This window comes from Saccopteryx bilineata, chromosome 6 (genome assembly GCF_036850765.1).
Source record: "Saccopteryx bilineata isolate mSacBil1 chromosome 6, mSacBil1_pri_phased_curated, whole genome shotgun sequence".
Lineage (NCBI taxonomy): Eukaryota > Metazoa > Chordata > Mammalia > Chiroptera > Emballonuridae > Saccopteryx > Saccopteryx bilineata.
In genome coordinates, this window is record NC_089495.1 from 111855490 (window position 1) to 111881924 (window position 26435).

At 41.0% G+C, this 26435-nt stretch overlaps 1 protein-coding gene across 3 annotated transcripts in view; it reads right to left on the minus strand.

The window, feature by feature from the left end:
• Positions 1-9327: 9327 nt before the first annotated feature.
• Positions 9328-26435, minus strand: part of LCP1 (lymphocyte cytosolic protein 1) — an 86865-nt gene continuing 69757 nt past the window's right edge. For all 3 annotated transcript variants that reach the window (XM_066235223.1, XM_066235226.1, XM_066235225.1), the window contains 6 exons: positions 24675-24753; positions 23976-24090; positions 22965-23098; positions 15138-15261; positions 11818-11942; positions 9328-11097 (listed from right to left, as the gene is read on the minus strand). In XM_066235223.1, coding sequence (XP_066091320.1) covers positions 10965-11097; positions 11818-11942; positions 15138-15261; positions 22965-23098; positions 23976-24090; positions 24675-24753 — 710 coding nt within the window. In that variant the 3' untranslated portion in view covers positions 9328-10964. The remainder of the gene's footprint in view (positions 11098-11817; positions 11943-15137; positions 15262-22964; positions 23099-23975; positions 24091-24674; positions 24754-26435) is intronic.

The following is a 26435-nucleotide window of genomic DNA, read 5'->3' on the forward strand; positions in this document are numbered from 1 at the left end:
TCATTCCTTGCCTCTTTCTACACATTTTAAATTCAGATAAAGACATAGAAGGTAAGTTTCTCAAATTTGTGGCTAATACAAGGATAGGAAGGAGAGATTGTGTGGAGGATTACAGAAATTTCATTCAGAAAGGTTTTTCTTTGTCCATAAGAAATGATGGGCTCACCCCTAACAGAATAGGAAGATACTATGTTGTGGGGAGCTCTTTGGAGCAGTAAATACATCAGGTTGCTTTGAATCATGTTTATTTATGTAAGATCACCACAACAGTCACTATCTAAAATAAGGTCCATGTATTGTAAGTCCTGAAATTTTTTCTTTCTTATAATGCAAGTACCTGACTGAAGATATGATTGCCAAAGCATTTACTTCAAAAATGACTATCTCAAGTAGGCAAATGTGCCTTACCAGACACATGGTGAGGTAACGAGACCACCTACTAAGGTTCCCTTGCTCTAGAGATCTTGGTTGATTTCAATAACTGATCATTTGGGCTACATGTTTTCTTTGTTACTGTGCTTTAAATTCCCACTCTTTTGTTTTAAATTTAGCAATAAAAAGTGAACATAGGAGTTCTGATTAAGATAGTGGAATAGATAAATGTTTTGTTCACCTTCTCCCATGACCACATTATAACTGAATTATAGAAAATCAACTTGAAGAACCATCTGAAGACTTGCTGAACCCAAGTCCTATAACTAAGGGTATAAAGAAGAAGCCATGTAGCCAACATTAGAGCACTTAAATATATAAAGCAAATATTGAGGGACACTGAGGGGCATCATGGGAGAAATGGACAGTAATACAGTCCTAATAGAGGACTTTACCACCCATTGATATAAATGGATAGATCTTCCAGACAGAAAAAGGAACAAGGAAATAATGTCCTTAAGTGACACATTAGACTAGATTGATTCAATTGATATTTTTAGAATATTTCACTCCAAAACAGCAAAATATACTATACATTCTTTTAAAGTGCACATAAAATATTTTTCAAGACAGCCACAAAACAAATTTCAATACATTTAAAAAGACTGAAATCATATCAAGCATGTTCTCCAGAATGACATAAAACTAGAAATAAATTATGAGAAAAGAAAAAGAATATACAAACAAATGCAAGCTAGATAATATGCTACTAAACAGTTAATGAATTAACAATGAGATCAAGAAAGAAATGAAAAGATGCTTTGAAACAAATGAAAATAAAAAAGCAATGACCCAAAATCTATAAGACACAGCAAAAGTGGTCCTAAGAGGAAAATTACCTCAAAAAACAAGAAAAATCTCAAATAAACACTCTAACCTTATCCCTAATGGAACTAGAAAAAGAACAAAAAACAAAGCCCAACATATGTAGAAAGAAGGAAATACTGAAGGTCAGAACAGAAATAAATTAAATTGTCTGAAAAACAGTGAAACCAAGAGCCAGTTCTTTGAAAAGATAAACAAAATCAATAAACTTTAAATAGATTCAACAAGAAAAAGAGAGAATCCATAAAAATAAAATTAAAAATGAAGAAGAAATGGCAATAGATACCACACAAATACAAAAATTTTTTAAAAGAATATTATGAACAATTATGCCAATGAATTGGACAACCAAGAAAAAATGGACATGTTTCTAGAACCATCTAATTTTTAAGACTGAATCTAGAAGAAGCAGAAAATCTGAACAGATTGATTACTACTAATAATATTGAATCAGTAATAAAAAATCTCCCAACAAACAAAAGTCCTGCACCAGAGGTCTTCAAAGGTAAATTTTACCAAATATTCTAAGAAGAGCTAATACTTATCCTCATACTATTCCAAGGAAGAAGTAACATCACTAAAATGTCCATACTACTCAAAGCAATCTACAGATTTAATGTGATTCTTACCAATGATATTTTTTATGAAACTGGAACAAATGATTCTAAAATTTACACGGAGCCACAAAAGACCCTGAATAGCCACAGCAATGTTGAAGAAGAATAACAAAGTTGGAGGAATCATGCTAGCTGATATCAAACTGTATTGCTAGGCTATAGTAACAAAAAAGTATGGTACTGGCATGAAAACAGACACATAAATCAATGGAACAGAATAGAGAGCCCAGAAATAAACCGACTCCTATATGGTCAATTAATCTGTGACAAAGGAAGCAAGAATATACAACAGAGTAAAGACAGTCTCTTCAATAAATGATGTTGGAAAAACAGGACAGATACATACAAAAAAAATGAAACTAGACTACTTTCTTACATCATACACATGAATAAACTCAAAATGGGTTAAAACCTACTTCAGGGGGTTATTGTGAGAATTCAGCGGGATAACATTTGAGGATAACTGACAAAAACATGCGTTCAGTATACCCCATTCATATTAAAAAGATAAACCAGGAAGTTAGCTGACAGGGGCCAAAATATTCTGTACCCAGAGCCTTATCCAGCTCATTGTGACCTTGGAGACAGCTGGACCTTTTTCTCCACTGCTCCCAGAGAGGTGGGTGATGAGCCACTGCCCCAGAAGGCAGTCTAGTCCAGAAGACAATCATAATCTGATTGAATTATGCTAACTGGGACCCAGATAATTTTTGTAGATTTGTTCTCCAGCGAATTTGGAATATTGGGTGGCAAGAACAACATGGCAAGAGCCCTAACCCTATGCCTTTTATTAAGACCGTGCCTGAGAAGATAGCCTCTCCTGTGAGGACAGCTCTGCCTTGCCTTTCTCTCAAGTGGAGGGGCGCGAGGATAAGGGCCAATGCCACTGACATCTTGGCTGGTCTGACTTGGATATGCAGCTCTGGCTTATTGTTAGGTAAATACTGAGTGAGTCAATTAGTATAATGGCATTTTATTATGAGTTCAGGTGTAGCTCAACTTACAAGTTTTCCTTTTAAAATCATTCAGCCATTAAAGCTGCATAATGTTGGGAGATTTGAAGATGCACTGTCAATTAATGTGTTTTCCCTCCACACACTATCTCTCATGTTTATTCCTGGAGATTGAAGTAGTTTTATAATTTGCAAAAATGTCTGACTCATCTAGCGTTCTGCATTTTCCCTTCTGGGAAGGATGAGGATATCTTGGAAGCCACTGAAGAGGGGCATTTGAAGCGTGAGGGTGGAGAACTCACTCTCAGGTTCTGATTCTCTTGCTTTGGCTAGTAACATGGAACCTGAGACTGGGGCACCAGAAGGGTTACTTGGCACCCAGACAGGCAAATGCTTGTTGACTGGATGGTTAAATTGTGAAGAAAGCAAGGTTTGTCTTTGGAGATTTCCATCCCTTCATTTCCCCTTTCTAAATTGCCACTCCCTTTCACTGGTCTCTCCAGTTTTTAAAATGCTCCACCCAGTCCTGCCCTTTGAAGAGTACTGCAGGCTATCACTGTTGTCAAATTTGACTGCATATTAGAGTCCTCCGGGGATCTTAAATATCCAGCTTCCCTAGCTGCAATCAGATCAATTATATCAAAACCTCAGAGGGAGGGGGGGTAAGCATCGGCCTTTTCTAAAGCTCCTGAGATGATTCCAGTGTGCAACAAGGGTTTAGAACAGCTGGTCTAAATTGGTGGTTCTCCTAGGGTGGTTTGAGTTACAGCATCTCTGAGGGTGTTTGTGGAAAACTCTTGGACACACCAGCCCTTACAGACATTGAATCTCAAGGGGGATCTGGAAAATTTGTGTTTTAACAAGTTCCCCAGGTTATTCTTAAGCACCCTAAAGTCTGAGAATAACTCCTAAACCTTTCACTAGTTCATCTGTTTCTCATGAAGTGACAATTCTCATTCTCATACTAGTGTTTCAGTTCCTCAAAGATAACAAGTTTCTTTCCTCCTCTGGACCTTTGACTGTTAGAGCTGTTCACTTGGAAAACGTGTTCCTCTCTTTCTCTTTGACATTAGAAATTGGCAAGACTAACTGTTGGGCAGATAAAATGTATTATGCTCACTTTGTTAAAGAGGCCGTTGCCCAGGTGATATTAATGTGTGTTGAGAATTGTTGTAGCCTGAGGCTTGGTTTTGGGATTAAGCCTGTCCCACCCTTTTTGGTGTGAGGTGGTACAATCCTATCATGCCTCAGAGAAGTGACTTTGTATTAGAGACTTCCCTATTATGTATATTGGATTAAGGGTTTGGACTTCTACACTATAAAATGGAGGCAGAACGGGACTTGGTGTTTGGTTCCTGAGACTAGTATTAGAAGAGAGAGCAGAGGAGAGCAGAGAAAGGCCACGTGGAGGAGGCCAGGAGAAGCAGCCAAGATGGTGGAGTGCTGAGTGAGATGCCGGTTTGTGTAGAGTTTGTATTTGGGATAAGGAAGGAGATGGGGAACTGAGGAGAATAAGTCTGGTGAGCTAGAAACCTTTGATTCTAGGAAACTCGGATAAGTCAGTGGCTTTGTGAGCACTGAGTGTGACTGGGTTTTGGAGCCCAGTGTGTATTTTTACTTGCCCGCCGGGTGCAAGGTAGGATTAAAGGCTATGGCCCACCAGTTTTTGGCTCCATGGTTTCTTTACCGACTGTCCGAATCCAATGAGAACCTGCATGGGCCAGGAGGCTGTGATGGTGGCCCTGGCCGTGCCTCCTGGCTCTACACTAACAATGATGAAGCTATAACCCCAGAAAGCCATTGCAAAGTGCATGTGTTGGGGCAAAAAAGAGTAGGAACCAGAGAGCCATTATCATCTCCCCCTGAGACAATTTGGTTTAATAAATTTCCTAGTTGTCACCACAAGTCCTAGAGAAACCACTCTAGAGACCATGGGAGAAAAAGCCAGTTGGTTTGATATAGAAAGTGAAAGAACAGAAGGGAAGACTTGAGTGATATGCCACGGGGTCAGATGCATTAAAGTGACAGTACTGGGGAGCCAGGAAGAGATATTGTGCCAAGAGACACCGTAATTTTACCCAGCAGGACCAGGGAGATGCAGCTCTTGGGGCCAGTGCCGGTGTGTGGGTGCCACAAGGAAGAGCTAAACCAATGGGGGAGGGAGAGAGCAAAGGGCAAGGCTGGGTGCACCCAAACAGAGGGAGAGCCACGCTATTTCAAACAGATACTGACAATGAGAAAACATGAGAGGAAAGTTACTTTAACCTCTCCAGTCTAATGTAATTGGGAAAGTGTCCTTTAAGTTAAAGCTGTGTTGGGCGGATAGAATATATTATGCTCACTTTGTTAAAGATTAAGCTGCCCAGGAGGAGGCCGTTGCCCAGGTGATATTAATGTGTGTTGAGAATCCTTGTAGCCTGGGGCTTGGTTTTGGGATTAAGCTTTTCCCACCCTTTTTTTGATGTGGGGTGGTACAATCCAATCATGCCTCAGAGAAGTGACTTTGTATTAGAGACTTCCCTATTATGTATATTGGATTAAGGGTTTGGATTTCTACACTATAAAATGGGGTCGGAGCGGGAGCTGGCGTTCTTGGTTCCTGAGATTATCATTAGAAGAGAGAGCAGAGGAGAGCAGAGAAAGGCCACGTGGAGGAGGCCAGGAGAAGCAGCCAAGATGGTGGAGTGCTGAGTGAGATGCCAGTTTGTGTAGAGTTTGTATTTGGGATAAGGAAGGAGATGGGGAACAGAGGTGAATAAGTCTGGTGAGCTAGAAACCTTTGATTCTAGGTGATAGATACGTGAATTCCAAACTGCCCTCTTGCTGTTTCGCTTATCTGTCAGACCTCACCCTTACCGGACTATCGCCCCTGAGACAAAGGAATTCCAAAAAGTTGACAACCCGCCCCAAGGAGGGGCTCCGGACATACCAGGATTTTTGGTTCAACACCCACATGCCATGCTCGAAGCCCCCCAAGGAGGAGCATTCCGGACATACCAGGACTTTTGCCTCAGTATCCCCTCAGGCTCTCCCAAACACTATATAACTCGCCCCTAGTCTGTAACCGGTGCTCTTCTCCCCCAGGAGGAGTGCCCGGCAGGGTTCCTTTCTTCCTTTCAATAAAGCCTGTTACTCTGGTCTTTCGGACTCCCATGGATTCCAACACTAGGAAACTTGGATAAGTCAGTGGCTTTGTGAGCACTGAATGTGACTGGGTTTTGGAGCCCAGTGTATATTTTTACTTGCCCGCCGGGTGCAAGCTAGAATTAAAGACTATGGCCCATCAGTTTTTGGCTCTGCTGTTTCTTTACGACTGTTCAAATCCAATGCGAACCTGCATGTGAATGGCCACGATGGCGGCTCCTGGCCTTACAAGCTGGTTTAATGTAACTGTTGACTGCAGACCTTTTAAGATAACTTCTTTTAGGACCCTGTTTCTCAAACTTTAATGTGCATACAAATTAATTGGGGATCTTATTAAAATGCAGGTTCTGATTTAGTTGGTCTGGGTGGGAGCTGAGACTGCCTTGCTAATCAGCCTCTGGGTGCCCCTGGCCTGATTAGCTGTACTTCAAGCAAGAAGGTGTGAACAGCCTGGGCTCCTACAGTGGGCTCCTGGGACAACCGGGTCTGGAAATGCCTGCTGAGTCATTGACTTTCCTGTGAGATTACACGTAGCTTTGGAATGAAATATTTGCATGCATCCAATTCTCTTGATATATGACAGCTCTATATTAACCAAAACACTTGTATAAACAAAACTCCCCAATTTTGACAGACCAGTTAACATTAATATTACTGCCATTTTGCTGATCTGTCCCTGGGTTAATGGGGAGATGGTAGATGTTGACTAGATGATCTGCAATGCGACTTTGTGCCTCACCCATGGTGGGTAATTAAATATGTGTGTATTTTAGATATGAGAAAATATCTACGCAGTTTTGTTTCTCTGTCTCCCATGTACAGACCCAATGGTCTGTCTTTCAGAAATGAAGAGAGAGGACCCAGAGTAAGCAGCAGGCTTTGACAGCTGAGAGTTTAAATACAAGAATTTTATTAGGAAACCGTCAATGACCGGATTTCACAAGAGGATCAGTTCAGCCTGCTGACTTGTTCTCAGCATCAGCTCTGGTTCCTGGATCATGACGCTGGCAGAGATGTGCTGGGCAAAACAATGCTAAGTTCACTAAGAGACCATTGCCAGCAGTTAGTTCAAGTGACCAAAGGTTGGAACAAGACTTCTGCAAATCCTCCATTCAGAGCTAATTCCCTCCCTGAGCTCCAAACTTTAGTTCTAACTTTGTTACAGCATTTATCATATTCTGCTTTTGATTACATTATGCATGTGCATGTGTGCCCACATATTATCTCCTTGCTGGATTAACATGCTTCTTTAGACATAAAATGTAGAGGTTAGAATCAGTTTAGGGGTCCATCTCAGTTCAGGGTTTTTTTTCAAATAATTTGGGGAGACCTAAGAGGAGAATATGTTTTATTATCCAATGTTCAATACCTTTGCTAGAAGAGAAACTTGATGAGTATCTACCAAATTAAAATTAACATTCTGCGCACAAGAAGTGGGAGTAATAGGCACTGGCTGGTTGGCTCAGTGGATGGAGTATTCGTCCAGTGTGTGGATGTCCCAGGTTCAATGCCCAGACAGGACACACAAGAGAAGCAACCATCTGCTTCTCCTCCCCTTCCTCTCCCACTTCTCTTCCTCTTCTCCTCCTGCAGCCAGTGGCTCAGTTGGTTTAAGTGTCAGCCCTGAGAACTGAGGATAGATCATTGGTCTAAGCATCACCTCCAGGTGTTGAGAATAGCTCAGTTGATTCGAACATTGGCCCCAGATGGGGGCTGCCGGGTGGACCCTGGTTGGGGTGCATGCAGGAATCTGTCTCACTATATCCCCTCCTTTTACTTAAAAAGAGTGGGTATAATATTATTGTGGCCTTATGTGCTGAGGCAAACTATGTAAACAGCTTAAATATCCATGTAAGAGCCAGTGGTTAAATGCAGCTTGGCACACCCATACAATAGAACACTAGCATCTGGTGAAAATGTTGAGGCAGGTCTACATGTACAAATATGGAACAATCTCCAAGATAGAATAAGTGAGAAAAGTAAGATGCAGAATGATGTGTATAGTAAGAAATAAACTTGTAATATAGTTTGTAATTAAAAGGTGTGTGTGTAATATGTGCAGAAAAGAGTTCTAGGAGGACACAAAATCACTAGGTTGCAGTAGCTGCTGACTAGGAGGGACACTGGGGAACTAGGACAGAGGTGGTGGTTGGTTGACAAACTAGCTCTCTGGAAATTGTTTTAAAAAATCCTTATTTGTAGAGTTAGATTATATCTGTGGTGTAATTACCCGCATCATGGGCAATTTCAGGTGAACAATGGTTTAACAATAGGATCACACAACTGGCTTCAGTGAGCTGGTATGATCTGGCTTCAAAGCAACACCACTAGATGTAGCGGTGGGAAGGTGCGCTATTTTCCATAGACCCTTTAGAACAATTTTAATTTCTGATGCTACACTTAGACTAACTATTTAAAATGTAACAATAAACTTTAAATTTAGAAAAGCAATCATGTTTAGATTGCTGTATTCTGTTATTTTTTTCTTCTACAAGAGAATCTGGGCTTTCCTTTGAGAGTTCTTATTCTGCTATCCATAACTGTTCAGGTGACCTGTCAGTGCAGTCTTGTACAACAAACAGACAAACAAATGCTCCCCCCCAAAAAAAACCCCCACCAAACTTAATATTTATAACCTCTTGATATGTATGGAAGGCAGCTACCTCCTAAGTGTAGAAGCTGCAGGAATGTTCTGGCCAGGAACAAGCCATCACAAAAAAGGTGCTGCTAGTGCATCAGGACACAGTTTATACATAAAAACTCAGCTTCTTAGTGGCCGTGTGGATGTGTGATGCCTCACTATCAGAATGTGACCATGACAAATGCTTTTCTGTCACAGCCACCTGCTTGAGAGGGGCCCACTGCAGCAGAATACCTCAGCATACCCTCCTCCCCTCTGCCTATGAAAGTGAGCCCCAGCAGGCTAGTGAGGAGAGCCCTTGGCACTGCCAAACCAAAGGGTTCCTTCTCAAGTCACTCCAGAAGCTGTTTTGCCTCAATCCCTAAGTCTGGCATTTGTTCATGACTGGGTTTAGTGTGATTCTGAGAACTTGGGTCTCAACTCTAATTTTAGCCTCCACTTTGTCAAGCTCTCTCCAATTTATTCTTCCGTTTTTAGCCAAACCATTTCTTACACTGTTTTCTCTGTTATAAACTCCAGCCTCACCCTGCCCTTGTTGATCACTTACCAACCTGTCAGTTTATCTGTTTAACATCTTTCCTGATCAGCTGAGGGCAATACCTGTCTCATTAATTGGCATATTCTCCAAACTTTGTACAGTGCTAACACTAAATTAGGCGTTCAATGCATGCTGGCTGCATGAATGAATTAATGAGTTATAAAACCATCAAAGGAATTCAATAGAAGGAACATTTTATTTGGAGAGGTTTTGAACATTACCTTCATTTTCAGTTAAGGCAGTAACATTCTTCCTGGAGGCGGATAGGAGAGGATCACCTGAGACTACGTTGGGTGTAGATGAAGACAAAGTTAACCTCTTTGCATTCAGATGCCACAGAAGCCACACCCTGACTTCCTGAGCCCACTGCCAAGCAGCAGCATTTCAACTGCTTTGAAGAATGGCTGAGTTCCATTGTATACAACCTCTCCAGAAGACACCTCATTGATGAGCCCTTCCCGCACTAAAAAGGAAGTCTAGTGCTGGTTCACAATGTTCTGTTTCTTCTTAGCTTTCAGTAGGTTTTCATGGAAATTGCATAATCAGTTAAGTTTGCTCAAACACACTGTCCCTCTGGTTTTATTTTGGAATTCTTTAAATATCTAGTAAATTAGCTCTTTGTAAAGCAGCTCAGCCAGTTCTTATCCAGCTTGACATCTGGCTAAGTATGGCTAGGCATGTGTTTAAGTGAGTGTGTACGTTTGAGGGGGTGGTAAGCTGTGTTCATTGGCATATATTGCCCCCCTGGGAGTTTGGGAGTGGTGAAAGCTTCTACTGTACCAAAAAAGTAAACATTGATAAGATGGCCTGGCAGCAATTAGATACACTAAGCTCTAAGAGCAAATTAAAGCAGAGCAGGATTGTCCCCACTCACCAGATATTTAGCCACACCCCAATAAGTAGGTCTAACTTGCAGAACTCAATACATGGAGAGGCAGCACCCAAGGATGGATGCTTTATGGCTCCATACTGTCCCCTGGTGGTTTGCTGCTCAATTGCATCCTTCTTGGAATTCAACCTGAAGACACCGTATTTAAGGTGTTAGCTCTGGTCTGAACTCAAATCCTAGGGTTAAAAACAGAAGGCTTCCTATTGGCTGAAAACAACAACAACTGATAACAAATGGGACTTTAGTTCTGAGGAAAAGCTCTGATGATGAGCCTTACTTCTGCAGGTTACCAGAGACACTTGGGGCACCAATAACCTGACTGATTTGTCAGACACCCAAAATGGCTCAGAGACAAACAAGGAGAGCCGTCAGAAGGGGGTCAGAGAGCAGGCATAGTTCTGAGAGGGTGGAGAGCAAACTGCTAAAGAGAGAGAGTGTAGGAACGGGGACAGGAAAAGAGGCTTGCCACAGGTCAATTGTTGGCCTCCTGCAACAGGCTTTAGGCTTGCTGATTCCCTCTGGCCCTCACCTTAAACAAAAACGCAGCCAAATTAAACTGGCTTGAAAGATTGCGTTAAAATAAAAAATGCTGTAGCTTCTATATTGGACTAATGGCAGGAAGCAGGAACAATACTTGGAAAATAAGTTTTTTTTTTCTGTAGATTTTCAAAGAAGCAATAAATTCAATGGTTAAAAAAATATATTTGTATGAGATTGGGTCTTTCGCAAAGACTAAAGCATGTTTTGTTGCAAGTACAGAGAGGCTACTTGGCTGAACGCATATACTCTTTTGGGAATCTTGTATAATATCACCAAGTCGAACATTGTGGAATGGCTTGAAGCGTCCCCGTCTCTGCGCTTCCTGAGAGCACGCAGTGGCTGGCGAGCGGTCAGGTGTGCGCCTCCAGCCCCGCCCTGCTGGGCCTTAAACCCTCTTCATTCCTTTCCCCATGAGGCAAGCAAACACTGTCATGACCATTTTGGGGTTCACTTCAACCAGGTCTTCTGGAAGGGCATACACTCTTGCTCCAATTTTTCGGGCCATAGAGATGGCATACCTAAAAGGGAGAAAGGAGGAAGGATGAGGAAAGCCAGAGCAACAAACTATGATCCCCTCAGTATCACAGTTATAATCATTCACTATATACTATACACTATATACTATATATTATATACTGTATACAACACAGAACTCACTCCCATTGTCACTAGAGCCAGTCACTGACATCCTCCCATTTTAATGGGCAAATCTTGGCTCTATAAAGCTTCCAACTCCATCAGACCGGCTGTCTAGCCTATCATATTTATTACATGTCCTTAGAGATCTTCTTTGTCCCTCATACTACATAGTAAAGTAAGTGGCAGCTGCTCCCAAGCTGGTGAAGGCTGATCTTGAACCCCATCACTTACTTGCCCATTCATATCCATGGGTATTCACAAAAGGATGTTTATATTTGGGCCTGCCATGTGCAAATTTTATTTAAGATGTCTCCTACAGATTATGATTAGAAAATTGGTCTTACAAAGTTAAAGATACAGGCTTGCTTTTCAATTGGAATAATAGACTTGCTTTTAGTCTTGCTCCCTCTAACACTAGAAAACTTAAACTACTATTGCACAATATCTAAAATAATGATGATGGGACACAGTAACTTTCAAGAAGAAAAAGCATCAATAGTGAAATTAAGTGTTTGCACAAAAGCACAAGCAATAGACTTTATAGGTATCGAGTTGCCAGTTGGGTTCTTCCCTCCCTGACCTCGGGATTATTTACATACTTTGCATTGTTGAGTTTCTCGTCATCGTCCAGGTTTTCTGTCTTCAGAAGATCATAGTTAATGGAACCTGGTTGAATGGCATCGATGAGATCCAGAACAGGCAAACTTGTACTAATCTTTGGGTCCTGCACATAGAGAAAGGTGCGTTTTGTCAGTATGCCCCAAGTTACTTCTGTTTCACTCAAGGAAAGTGGGTGGTTCTTTCATCTTAAACATGAAATACATGCTGCTTGGTATGGAAAAGCAACAGTGTGGCACATAAATTGTAGTTTCAAATCAATTGTTGTTTCAAATCTATTGTAGTTTCTGTACGAGCACCAGTAGCTTCTTAGTGGCTCACTAAGCAGGGGAAACCCTCTATCTGCCAATAGGCAAGGAGTCCCCTCAAATAGGGAGTGAATGAAATAAGGCACAATTAGAGAAAAGCAGAGAGGTTGGAATGTTTAATGTAACTACTGCTAAGAGCAGAGGAAGGAATGATTTGAAAAAGAAACCAACAGAAAGAAGAGACTAAAGATGTAAGGAGAGACTTTGCTTCATTTGGGGCTACCCCAGAAGTGATGGCAGGAATAGTGATAGGGGCTCCATTGGACATGAGTCTCAGTAGATGCTCATTTCTAGAGGACCTCAAGGAAAGAAAAGAGTCCATAGGTCCAGGGAGACTGTGTTGGCAATTATGTGATTAAATACAATGACAGTAACTAATATTCGTTGATGTCCCACAGTTTGCTCGGCACTTTTTTCTTTTCTTTTTTTTTTTACAATTATAAGTTAAATTTTCTTCTCTTCCTACAATAATTATTTTAAATTTATTGCGAAGACTGGTTAATTAAAATTACATAGGTTTCAGGTGTACAATTCGGTAATGCATCATCTATATATTGCATTGTGTGTTCACCACCCCAAGTCAGTTCTCCCAACACCAGTGATCTCCTCTTTACCCTCTTCTACCTCTTCCCAATCCTCTTTCCTTTTCTGATAATCTCCATACTGCTGTCTGTGTTTATGAGTTTGTTTCTGTGTGTGTGTGTGGGGGGGGGGAGATTGGGTTGGCTTAATCCCTTCACCTTTTTAAATAAGTTATTTCACTTGTCGCCACAGATGTAGGCATCTAAATTTAATTTACATGAGTAAAGGGAGTTTCTGAGGATAAGTGACTTGCTTGTAAGTGGTGGAGCTGGGATTTTAACCCAGGCATTCTGACTCAAAATCCTGGCTTCTTTCTTTGGCATTTGTAAACATTTTGTTAGTCACACCTGGAGCTGTAAATGTTCCCTTAAGGTTTAAATGCAACAAAACTTTGAGCCATCTGTTCTCTCTCCTGGAGACCTGTGAGTACAAACATGGAGAAACAACTACTTGCTTCTATCTAAGCATAGTCAAGTCCAAACACCATACTTCAAGGGTCCAAATTAGAATCAATTCTAAGCAAGACACAAGGCACAGGATACCTGCAAGATGCTAGACCTCTAGCATTGGTCCTCTGTACAGATAGAGCAAGATTTAAAATATTTATATATAATGTGTCTATCTTTATTTACTCCTGGGTAATATAAAAACTACCACAAAATTAAAATCAACCTATAATCATAATCTAATTTCCACAATTATCCTCAGTTTCTCTCTTCACAGAATTTTTTGGTGAAGAAGCACAAGGGAAGCAAAATGTGGAGATTTGAGTTTTGCCTTCTTTTCTGCTTTCTCCCCACAATCTTGTGGAAGTGCTGATGGGCAGAGAACTGACCAGCAACTGGCAGCATTCATAGTTGAGAAGGAAAAGAACAAGGAAAATTTCCACAGTGGCAAATCGACTGTGTTGTGTTTCTTTTTTTTTAAATTTTATTTAGAAAATTAAATTTAATAGGGTGATATTGATCAATAAGAGCACATAGGTATCAGGTAAACATCTCTATAACATTTGAACTGTTGGTTGTGTTATGTACCCATTACCCAAAGTCAAATCATTTTCTGTCACCATATTATTTGTGGTTGTGTTCTTTTACTGAGAGTTTCACTGAAAAAGCAATGTGGGGTTAATTTGACATTTTCTTTTTGTAGTCCTTTTTACTTAATCCATTCTAAAATGACTTAGTGAGAGGATCAAGTTAGCTCAGAGAAAAACAAGGAGCAAAAGAATTGTCAAACATTCCCAAGACTGAGTCCCCATGAGAACACCTCAGAGGGGCGTCAGGGGCAGCTGTTTACAGTGAAATGCACCCCTGGGCTATTTAACCGGCAATTCACAGTAATGGTTAGTGACCTATCAAGCCCTCTGCTCTACAACCTCACCCACAGGTAAAAGGTGCTTTCTCCTCACCTGCACTGTCACTTGCAATCACTAGCTCTAACCTCAGGACTGACTTGGACTCCAGTTTCCTCGTCTATACAGTGGGGAAAACAGTAAAGCTGACTTCACAGTGTCTGTGAAGATGAAAGGAGACATGAAAACAAGAAGCCCCTGGGACTCAGAGCACATTCTATACGGGGCGTGCTCTTCTCTGCCACCTTTCCAAATATCCTTCTGGGAGAACTTGTTCACATCTGTCACCACCCTTTGCACCTCTTCTCAGCCATCCGGTCTGAACCGGAAGCTGGGGAGGTGAAGAGGGGGCTGTTCTCGGGATGAGCTCGCTAGGATTGGGCACTCCCAGTACAGCCCAACCCAGAGATACCTTCTGCCCTTTCTGGTGGGGAGAGATGTTCATTTTCTTCTTGATTTTGAAGCAGAGGGTTGATATCTGGATGAACTGCCTCACTGACCCTATCCATACAAATCCAAAGTGGTCCTTTCTCTTAATCTTGACATTTAAACCAGAAAAAAGGTAGTTAAGATGACACAGACATCATAATATGCATCAAAAGTGCACAGGTCCTTTGAGGAAGAATCCAGTTAACATATAAACATGAGCTTAGAGATATAATAAAAGATAATGCTGCTATTAATAAAAAAAATGGGATTTGGATACAAGTACATAACTGCTTTTTCTCAGAAAATATCACATTTTACATTTCATGACCATAATGTTAAGCCTAAACATGGCGCTGTGCACATTTTAAAAACATTATTTATGTTACTGTACTTTGGAAGAACAATGTGTAAAAAATGATTTTTTAAAAAAATTAATTATAGGAGTAAGTGACAAAAAATTTGTCACTGTGAATGGCTTATGAACATCAAAACAATAATGGGTCATTTAGCAAAGTCAAAATTGGGGGGAAACCAAAATACTTAATACTTCAGGTCACTTTAAAACAGATAGAAAACAGTAACGATAAGCATGGAGCCCAGGTGGCCATGAGCAGTAGATGAAGGATTTTACCTTGAAACTGGAGATAGATGAATGTTTCCCTGCTTCCTTCAATGTTTCATTCACCCAGTTGACAATAATGTCATCGTTGACCTTCTGCCCACCACCAATTTCTTCCAGAATATTCAGTGTGTACCTAAACAAAATCAAGGATAATTTCTGAAGAAAAGTTGCTAAATAATTCAAAATCACAGAATATAGCTAGGACAGGAAATATTCTCTTCTTTCTAGGTATCTCACAAAAAGATAGCTTGGACACCACTACATTAGTGTGTGTGTGTGTGCGCGTGGGGGGGGGATATATATATCAGTTCCTTTTAGGATAACTTAAAATGTAACTTTATGGTTGTTGGAATGAGATGCAGAAAAGCAAATACTTCCTTTTAAGCACTGCCATTGCTCTGGGTAGGAAGAGAAGGCAGATGAAAGGAGAGGCAAGGGAGGGAAGATGACGCCAAAGCTTTGAACCCCTACTGTAATGTTTTTCCTAAAGGACCAGAAAAAGAAGTGAGGGAATAAATAATTCAACGTTAGAAAAGCCCAAGTAGACAACACACACACACACACACACACACATATCTCATATATATATATATATATCTCATATATATCTCATATATATCACATATATATCTCATATATATATATATATATATATCCTTTTTACATCATAGAAGTAGAAATATTAGGAATACGTCACAATGAAAGTCGTATAAGTACCGCGCGCTAACCGATTGCATCACTGGAGCTTTACTACAATGAAAGTCACTTTGAAGTAGAAACCAAAGTTAATCTCCAGTTTGAGAGAGTAAGAATCACCTCAGATACTGTTATGCTTGTTTGGGAAACTTACTAAGAAGCTTCAAGTTAAATTTTTATGGAACAGAGAAAACTCACCGTTCCCTCTGACGGGGTAAATACACAAAGAAAGCCAAGCAGTTGAGCAGGTTTGTTAGCCTAAAGGTTCAGACTTGCAGGAGGGGTCAAATTACCCTTGAAAGATCTCAGGGCTAGGGTTTCAGTTTGCACTGGTCAGTCTGAAACTCAAGTATCCTGCCACTGGGTCTTCTTTGGGGGGAGGGCCTACCTAAATGAGGTCACCTTCTAATAGGGTGTCTGGGATTCTGCATACATAATCTATTGTGTGTCTTCTGCCAGTTATTGCTTCTATGGAAAACACAATTCTCCCAAAATTGTCCAAATGCGTTTCAAGTTTACTCTCTGAACAGTAGTGATGTCCTGCTTCCTCCAGGTTACAGCACCTTTCCATCATTGTAGGTGGGGAGGTAAAGGGCTCCTGCAATTCACACACACACACACACACACACACACACACACACACACACACACTTTTACCAATTAGGCATCACTGTCCTCTAGATTATGCCTCTTCAGATTCCCTCAAATCAACTGGTTCCTCTTCATTCTGCCTTTGCTCCTCATAGAATTACCTTTCTAAAGTAAAGTTCTGGTCATGTAATTTAAAGTGACTCTCCATGACCAAAATATTCCTTAGAATGGACAAGAGGCCTTTCATAATTTGGCTGTAATGTCTCTTTTCGGTGCATGTCTGAGTTCTTATTCCCCCCTCTCTTCGAGCCTTATCCCCAGGCCCTTGGTGAACACACCCACATCAACCTCACAGAACCAGCAGCAGCTCCCCTACCACACCAGGCATCCTCCTGCTTCTGTGACTCAGCTGTTCTCTGGCAAAGGATTTCTAATGCTTTAAACAATTCCCAGTTCAACATCATTTTCCTGACCGATACAGTGTACTAATCATTATTATTACACTTACTGTACTTCCAACCTGTTCTCCAGAACTGTTGATGGCACTGGTGTCCATGTCTCTGTGTACCTACCGTGTCCTCTCTGGCAAAATCTATAACCCTGTTTATCATAGTGTTTTCAGGGGTTAGCAGAGTGCCTCACACATATTATCGAGCATTTAGGCACCTAGGAAATGGAAGGATGAAGTGGTATGTAAAATAAATAGAACAGCCTCTCCCAGAGAAAGTCAAGATGACTAATGCTTACTGTTGACCCAGAGATGGAACCAAAGCTCTAAGGACTGATAAGGACAAATGGGATAAGTGCCAGGTAGATTTTCAAAATATCCTTACTTTCAAAAAAGGCCATCATTTTGATCTGTTCATAATTGTTACAGTAATATAATGTTATAGAAATATAGAAAAATATATGCTGCTCACAAAAATTAGGGAATATTCCAAAATGAATATGAAATGATACAATATCCTTTCATTTTTGTGCAGTATAGAAGACAGATAGAAATAAGTTAGGATATAATATTAAAAGCCATTAAGGCAAGTGAATAAGCCTATGCCCTCTGGGTAAAAGCTAATCTAATGTGTACTGATATGATAGGCAAGACCATGCCCTCTGCACAGGGCCATTAGAGTATGTCTGAAATTATATATAGATAAAAAGAGCTCCCTGCGAGGAACTCTCCAAAAGTAGCTTGATGTGATTGATAATCCCGTAGATTAACACCTGTTAGAAGGCACATGCCAGAAAGGGTACTTAAGACAAGGGGGCCCCAGCTGCAGTCAGTTGTCCAGACTCCAGACTCCCAACGTTGAATGTGGACTGCCTCCACACCACTCTGACCAAGGACAGCTGAGAGGAGCATGCTGATGGGCCCCATTTAGCTGTACCCAAGCATGCCATAGGATCTGTGAGTAATAAACTGCCTGTATGATTCTTGCGACTAATTTGTGTGTAAGTTGTGTTTTTCCTCCAATGGCAATTGGTTTCAGTACCAATAAGTATAGGCCTCATATCCACCTCAAGAGTAGTCTCAAAGAGGCTGCCAAGCCCTGGCTGGTTGGCTCAGTGGTAGAGCGTCAGGCCGGTGTGTTGATGTCCTGGGTTCAATTCCCAGTCAGGTCACACAGGAGAAGAGACCATCTGCTTAACCACCCTTCTGCCTTTCCCTTCTCTCTATCTCTCTCTTCCCCTCCCACAGCTATGACTCTACTTCATTGGAGCAAGTTGGCCCGGGTGCTGAGGATGGCACTAGGACCTTGCCTCAGGTGCTAAAATGGCTTCAGTTGCAACAGAACAATGGCCCCAGATGGGTAGAACATTGCCCCCTAGTGGGCTTGCTGGGTGGATCCTGGTCGGGTGCACACGGGAGTCTCTCTGCCACCCTGTTTCTCACTTAAGAAAAATACAAAACAAAAAAAAGAGGTTGCCAGCCCTGTTGTTAAGCAGGAGTGTCCCACTGCACAGGGAAGTCAAATCGGGGATGCCTGATTGATGTAGAGCTTGGGCTCTACTGGGACAATAATGATGATGTTTTATAGCATAACTGGAATCTTGTTCTGTTTTTTTTTCTTCCTTCCTTCCTTCCTTCCTTTCTTCCTTCCTTCCTTCCTTCCTTCCTTCCTTCCTTTCTTCCTTCCTTCCTTCCCCCCTTCCTTCCTTCCCCCCTTCCTTCTTTCCTTCCTTCCTTCTTTCCTTCCTTCCTTCCTTCCTTCCTTCCTTCCTTCCTTCCTTCCTTCCTTCCTTCCTTCCTTCCTCCCTCCCTCCCTCTCTCCCTTCCTTCTTTCCTTTCTTTTTTCTTTTTTCTTTTTTTTGAGAGAAAGAGAGAGAGAGAGACAGGAAGAGAAAGAGGAAGGAGAGATGAGAAGCCAACTCATAGTGGCTTCACTTTAGTTGTTCATTGATTGCTTTCTCATATGTGCCTTGACCCGGGGGCTCCAGCTAAGCCAGTGACACCTTGCTCAAGCTGGTGAACCCGTGCCAAAGCTGGTGACCTTGGGGTTTCGAACCAGGAATCCAGGTTGATGCCAGTCAGGCTTGTTTCTTAATAAGTAGCATGTGTATTAAGTTATCAGCTTCTACCATAACATTTAAGAATTTCTGCCTAGTATACTCATGAAGGATGGTGAGTTAGTGCTTGTTTCCTTAGGTCATGTCTGTATATAGCATGATAAAAACAAAGTTTAATCTTCTAGCAGCTGCACTCATCTTAGGACTGAATTCTCACTTCACTTTATCAAAAGTCTCAGCCTTTTCTATGCACACTCTCATGTGGAGAGAAGCAGTGCACTGCACCTACTTCCTGAGCTAAGGGAAAAATGATATAACATTTACTGCCCAGATAAATGACAAAATTAGCATGTTTGTTCAATCCAATGAAATAATTTCCAGCTAGAAGTGGCTCTAAATATAATAGGTCTGTTAATATATGACATTTATAGAGAAAAAAAAATCCCTCCTGGTAGCAGTTACATAATTATCAGTCATTTCCACACCTTCACCAGTAACGTATCCCTTTTTCCACTTTCTTACATGCACAATTCTTTAAAAGTAAACACTCAGGAGAAATGCGACTTAGCACCTAGGCGGCAACAGCAGCAGCGGACTAGACCTTGTCCTATATACACCAGCCATAAAGTATAACTTCGGACTACATTTTCATAAAACCTCTACAACAAGGATCTTATTACAAGGTTATTTTCAGATTGTGTGACACTCAAGGTAAAATAGAATTGGCCTGAGTTTTTTAGTAATTAAAACAGAATATATCAAAGATTATTTTATATTCAAACCCGTAGGTCAATTTAACTTTTGTATCTAAAAAGATTTGTGCTTTGGTTTTTGAAGTAATCAGTACCAAAGCCAGGCTGTTAAGAATTAAAAACATACGTGAAAGAAAATAGAGAACAGTGGCCCTGGCCAGTTGGCTCAGTGGCAGAGTGTCAGCCTGGCGTGTGGATGTCCTGGGTTTGATTTCCAGTTAGGGCACACAAGAGAAGTGCCCATCTGCTTCTCCACCCCTCCCCTTCTCTCTCTCTCTTTCTTCCCCTCCTGCAGCCATGGCTCCACTGGAGTGAGTTGGCCCCGGGCACTGAGGATGGCTCCATGGTCTCTGCCTCAGGTTCTAAGAAGAGCTCTGTTGCTGAGCAATGCAGCAACACCCCAGATGGGCAGAGCATCACCCCCTATTGGGCTTGCTGGGTGGATCTCAGTCAGGGTGCATGCAGGAGCCTGTCTCTGCCTCCCCTTCTCTCACTAAATAAAAATAAAATAAAAAACAGTTCAAAAATAGTTTCTGAAAAGACACTGGTGAGAATGGCCCTTGGGAACTGATAGTAATGTTACATGAAGTAAAATAGAAGATAGTTGATATTTCCTAACCTCTGGAGTTTTCTGCACCAGAGGAGTTGTAGGACACCTGCCTCAATCCTCAAGGAGGCCCTGGGTTGGAAATGGGCAGTGGAGCACTATACTTGATAAAGCAAATGTGACTCAAATTACAAAATCTATTATGATCACTTCTGATTATACTACCTCAACACGTGGAGACATTGACATAATTACTTCAAGGACCATTATGAATATAAGGATGTGCAGACAGTGGCCTGGGAATAAAGCTGAAGTAACTAGGTGCACCACCCACCTTGTGGTTACCATTACCTTGTTAGATATCAGATAATTGTTGGGTAGGTTGATTCGTGTATGTGCCTTGACAGGGGATTGAGCCTACAACCTTGGAGTATCAGGATGACAAATCAACTACTGGGTCAGGGTCACTTCTTTTTCTTAAACCTATTTTCTGTTTGTATATTTTATTACATTACACTGTTAGTTACTAATATCATCATCTAGCTCTCATAGCAATCAAGTTTATGGTCAACTCTAAATGTTATCTATTTTTTTTTTTTTAATAACTAGCAACAATTCTGCTTCTGGCTGTGACGGAGTAATAGGGGCCTGATTTACCCTTCTTCCTTAAATATCTGAAGAAACACAAGAAACAATGTTGTTCAGGCACCGGATAACTGAAAGCACAAAACAGTGGTCGCTGAGAGAGGGAAAATAAACGCGGTGAGCCCTAAGGTTGTTCCAGCCTGTTGCACGCAGCGTCTCCAGACTGCAGTTGCAGGAGAGAGAACCCAAACTAAGCACAACAGTCTCCCTGAGTTGAGGCGAGGGGCTGAGAACTCGAGAAAGCCAAGGTGCCTAGAATTTGTGGGACAGAATAGCAGAGAAGAAGAAGCTGCCTGTAAGTGAACAGAGTGCTTTAAAAAGAAAGCTCCACAGATCTTCAGAGGGTTTGCCTCAAGTCTTCAGCTGAGCACTACTCAGCGCAGGCCTGTGAGGAAACTGCCAGAGGCTGGGGACAGAACTGTCAGAAATGAACAGGCAGAACAGTGCTTGGAGTCCGCACGGGGCTGGAAATAATTTGGTTTCCATCGGTCAGAGTGGAAGAGCCATATGATACATGGAGCATCAAGTAAAGTACTCGTTAGAAATGATCTCAGAATGGAGACATTAAATTAACTCCAGACTAATTAAGGCTTCAAGTAACCCTCAAATGGATCAAACTGTGTCCCATGACTGAATTCAAGAATTAAATAAAGACAGAAAAATCCAGCACACATCAAGGTAAAATTCATGATGTCTCTCATACAATAAGAAAATGAGGAGGCATGCAAAGAAGTAGGAAAATATGACCCCTTGTGAGGATAAAAATCAATGAATAGAAACAGACCTAGGAATAACAGTTACTGTAATTATATTCTATTTGTTCAGGGAGGTAGAGGAAAGAGCTATGGAAGATGCCCCAAAGACGCAAATAAAATTTTTATACACGAAAACTATAATGTTTGGGATACAGATGTACCCTGGAAGAGTAGACACTGCAGAAAAGAGTAATGAATTTGTAATGAATTTGTATATGAAACATTAGAAATCATCCCAAATGCAACATATAGAGAAAAAAGTGAAATATAGGGGAGCAAAATGAACAGAGCTTCACTTAACTCTGGGGTAACTTCAAATGACCAAATATATATGTAACTTGAATCCCCCCAAAAAACAGGGGTAGATAAAAAGGACAGGAGACATATTTGAAAAAATATAGGCCAAAATTATCTCAAATTTGATGAAAACTAAAAACCCACAGATTCATGACAAACCTCAAGCACGAAAAACACAAAAGGACATTATAACCAAATTGCTTAAAGCCAGAGATAAAATCTTACAATGGAGCCTGAGAAAAGAGACACATTGCATACAGAGGAAGAAAGATAAAAATGACAACAAATGTATCATTGGAAACAAAATGTAGGCCAAAAGAGAGTAAACACTATCTTTGAGAAAAAACTATCCACCTAGAATTCTACACATGGAGACAATACGTTTTGAAAATGAAAATGAAATACTTTTCAGACATGTAGAAGCTGAAATTATTCCTCTGCACTAAAAGAAATGTTAGAAGGCAAAGAATATCATATAGAAATCTGGCTCTATACCATGGGAGGAAGAGTACCAGAAATGGCAGATATGTAGGTAAATGTAGCATATTTCCCCCTTATTTTGAAAATTCCTTTTGAAGATAATAGGGATATTATTTGACTGTTATTACAAATTTATTTGACTGTTATTACAACAAGTCAATTTCAAAGTAAAATTAGATCCAATTTCAAAGGATCTTAATGGAAAAAAGATATGCCATTCTAACACTCATCAACAGGAAGCTGGGTGGCAATGTTAATACCACAAAAAGTAGATTTCAAAGAAAAGAACATTACCAGGCATAAAGGTAATGAAAAGTGGGTGATTAATTAAGAAGACAAAACAATCTAAAATATTTATAAACCTAGTAACTAGAGGTTCAAAATACCTAAAACAAAACTGATAGAACTAAAAGGGGGAAAAAACCCCAAATTAAAAAATACTCTTTCGGTTTTAAGTTTAGCTTGAAATATAGTTTTTCTGGATTAAATCACATTCCTAAACAATTTCTAGTACTTCTCTAAGTTAATAATACACTCAGTAAAAGTCCATTTCCTGAAGTTGCATTACCTTCTCATTAACTGCCACACCAAGGCCAGTGTGAGCGTGCGGTTCCCTTCATTGAGATCTTGTCCACCAATGCCAACCAGGGAAAACTTGGCTTGATTCTTTCCCAGTTCCACTGCATAGTTACAGTTCTCAAGCTGTTGAGGAGAAAGGACAACGATCTAATGTCATTATTTCTATGGTGACACATTCTACGTAAAATAAGATAATAAATATAAAGACACAAAATGAAATAAATATGGCCAGATTAAATGATCTCCCAGGTCTCGCCTGGTTCTGCAATTCTAGGATTCTAAATTAGTCAAAGAAATTTTCATCTTTTCTTAAACAAAAACTTTCATTTCCACCCCAAAATATTCATAGTGTGCTTTAAGTGCAAAACCAAAATGAATCCATCATTATGAGCATGTTCATGGCTACAACACACAACATAAATAGGGATCTGTGCTCAGTTACCTGTCCATAATAGTCCTAAAATAGCTGAATTCATAACGAGTGACATGGAAACCTGGATTCTCTATCCTACATGTACATAGTGGGTTGACATGTGGGACAGGTATTCTGTGGCTATTCTCGGATCATTGAGAATTACAGAGAGGAGAAATGGTAGGAAATAATTGCGCCAACCCCATTGCTACTTTGCCAAAACAATGTGTTCCTACTGTGTTGACATTAGACAAACCATTTGTACAAGTCAAACTGCTGGTACAAAGCTCCAGTTCTTTAGTAAATTAGAATGAGGATCTTGATGGGGAAAAAGAAACCTTGCCCAGCTCTAATGATCTTAATTAGAATGTTTACATCGTAATGTCATTCGAAAGACATTCAACATGGAATTATAAATAAGTAATCAACAGATATAGCGGACTCACTTTAACAAGACTATTTAGGTTTGTGATTGCTCTGCTATAATTTAAATGCTGGGTAAACACTGCTGATCTAAGTTTGGCCTTTTAATACAGTAGTCACAGGGTGCTCTTGCAGGCTTGTGCCTGCTGGGACATCTATATTTACCTTCTTCATATGGCCCCCCAGCTTGGAGTATGGTGGTTTGTTTACTTTGTTCCAATCAACAGGGACTTTAATCTTTTCATAGAGCTGGAAGATGACCAGGGCATCTGATAAGTCACTGCACAAAAAGAAACACAAAAAAATTCTCAGATAGCTAACATTTATGAAGGCCTACAGTGAGTTGGGCACTTATATGTTATCTCAAGGAATAGTCAGTCACAGCTTGGTAAAATTGGAGTTAGCCGCTCCATCTTTTGAGGTAAAGAAATGGACTCAGACACTGAGGGGACTTGCTCCAGGACTTCCCCAGGACTACCCCTATGTTCCTCCAGCTAAAACACATTGCTTCCAGGAGAAAACAAAATATGGCTCTAACAAATGGCATAGGAGATCATCTCAAACTTAACAGTTACTGTTTTGCCTGCTTGTGAGCAGATCCGAGGCTGGCAATATGTAGAACATTTGTGCTTTGCTGGGTTATGATTTTGTGCTAAACACACAGCCACATTGGTGTATGAAAGTAAGTTTTTCTTTTATTGAACACCCGACACCTGCAGGTCCTTTTGGCACTCCTTTACTTCTTGTCATGGTACACACATGTTGTGAAGAGAACTCTACACCGTAGTAGCGCTATTTGAAATACTGGGGATCTTTCAAGGCCTTAGTGTCTCACATTCAGGATGTGTCCGCAAATATTCTTACCTGTACAAATGATTGACGCGAGGGTTCACGCCCAAGGAGTTCATCCAGTTCCTAAATGTCCTCTCTTCTCTCGTCTCACCTAAATTAAGGAAGACCAGTTATCTTGCAGGCCCCTCGAAAATATACCTCATTAAAGCTTAACTAAAGAGGCTGTATAAAAACTGAAGTAGAATTCATTAAATAAACCCTAATGGATCTGGATGACCACTGCTAATCTGTGTTAATTTTTTTCCATTTTGATTTAACGAGTATTTCTATGGCATCTATTTGTAGCATGCACAATCCTGTGTGAGGAAACCATTCAAAGTTTAAGGCTTACATTCTTTCTGGAAAAAAACAAAAATTTTAGGCATCAAAGAGAAGCCATGCAAGCTAGAGGGCTAATGTACGGGGTAGACACATTTGTTATGTGAGTTGGGGTCAGGGTGAGAATAGTGGTGGGTGAGGTTTGGGGGGAGAGGAATGTGAGCCTCACTTTCTAGAACTAGTGAAATCTGGGTAGCGAAGAGGAAAGGGGAGAGGATCTGGAGGTATTGTAAGGGGTGGGAGTAGGACACAGTGTAACTAGGAACACAAAGAGAACAACTAGTGAAGTCTTAGTACAACCATTAGGAAGGGACTTTTCAGGGCCCTGTGTTGTTCATTCAGTACGTGGGAATAAGGCTGTCTAGTGCTGGAACCAGAATCACAGATCTCTGGGTGTGAGGTAGCAGATCTGGGTTAATATATTAGACAATGTCTGTCGTTATAATTCTTTTTATGTTACTATGATAAAAAATTTTTATTTTTATTTTTCTGAAGCTAGAAACGGGGAGAGACAGTCAGACTCCCGCATGCGCCCAACTGGGATCCACCCGGCACGCCCACCAGGGGGCGATGCTCTGCCCACCAGGGGGCGATGCTCTGCCCCTCCGGGGCATCGCTCTGTTGCGACCAGAGCCACTCTAGCGCCTGGGGCAGAGGCCAAGGAGCCATCCCCAGCGCCCGGGCCATCTCTACTCCAATGGAGCCTCGGCTGCGGGAGAGGAAGAGAGAGACAGAGAGGAAGGAGAGGGTGAGGGGTGGAGAAGCAAATGGGCGCTTCTCCTGTGTGCCCTGGCCGGGAATCGAACCCAGGACTTCTGCACGCCAGGCCGATGCTCTACCATGAGCCAACCGGCCAGGGCCTATGATAAATTTTTGAGCAAACAGAGCTATAATGAAAGCAGTATTGTGTGTGCCAGGGGGCAGTGTGCAGGTTGTCTGAAAGGCAATATTCATTTAAATTAAACAAGCAGAGGGGATAGTATTTGATGCTAGCATGTGGGCACATTCAAGCACTTGATGAGTGGAGGAATATACCCCTAAAACCTTTTGAAAGAGTTGCTGTAAGATTTACTAACAGTCCAGAAGAGCAGAAAGAAAAAATAATGATCAAAAGCCATTCTGCAGGAAGAATTGTCAGCATTTGCTGATTCGATACATTTAGGGGTGAGGAAGATATCAAAGTGGAGCCCAGGGTTTTGGTGACTGAAGAAAAAAAAGTGCTACCATGAATGGAAATGGAGACTTCCATCATGAGATGGGGTAGAGTAGAAAGAAAATGGGGGAGAAGAAATGATCGATTTTGCTTTGTACATGCTGAATTTCAAGTGACAGTGAAGAATCCAAAGAAGGATGTTCTAGAGGCAGCTGGAAATGGGAGATTAGAGGGCTTGTCTATATATATATTCAGAGTCAACAAAATGAATAGACCCTGGACTGCAATTTATCAAATGAGAC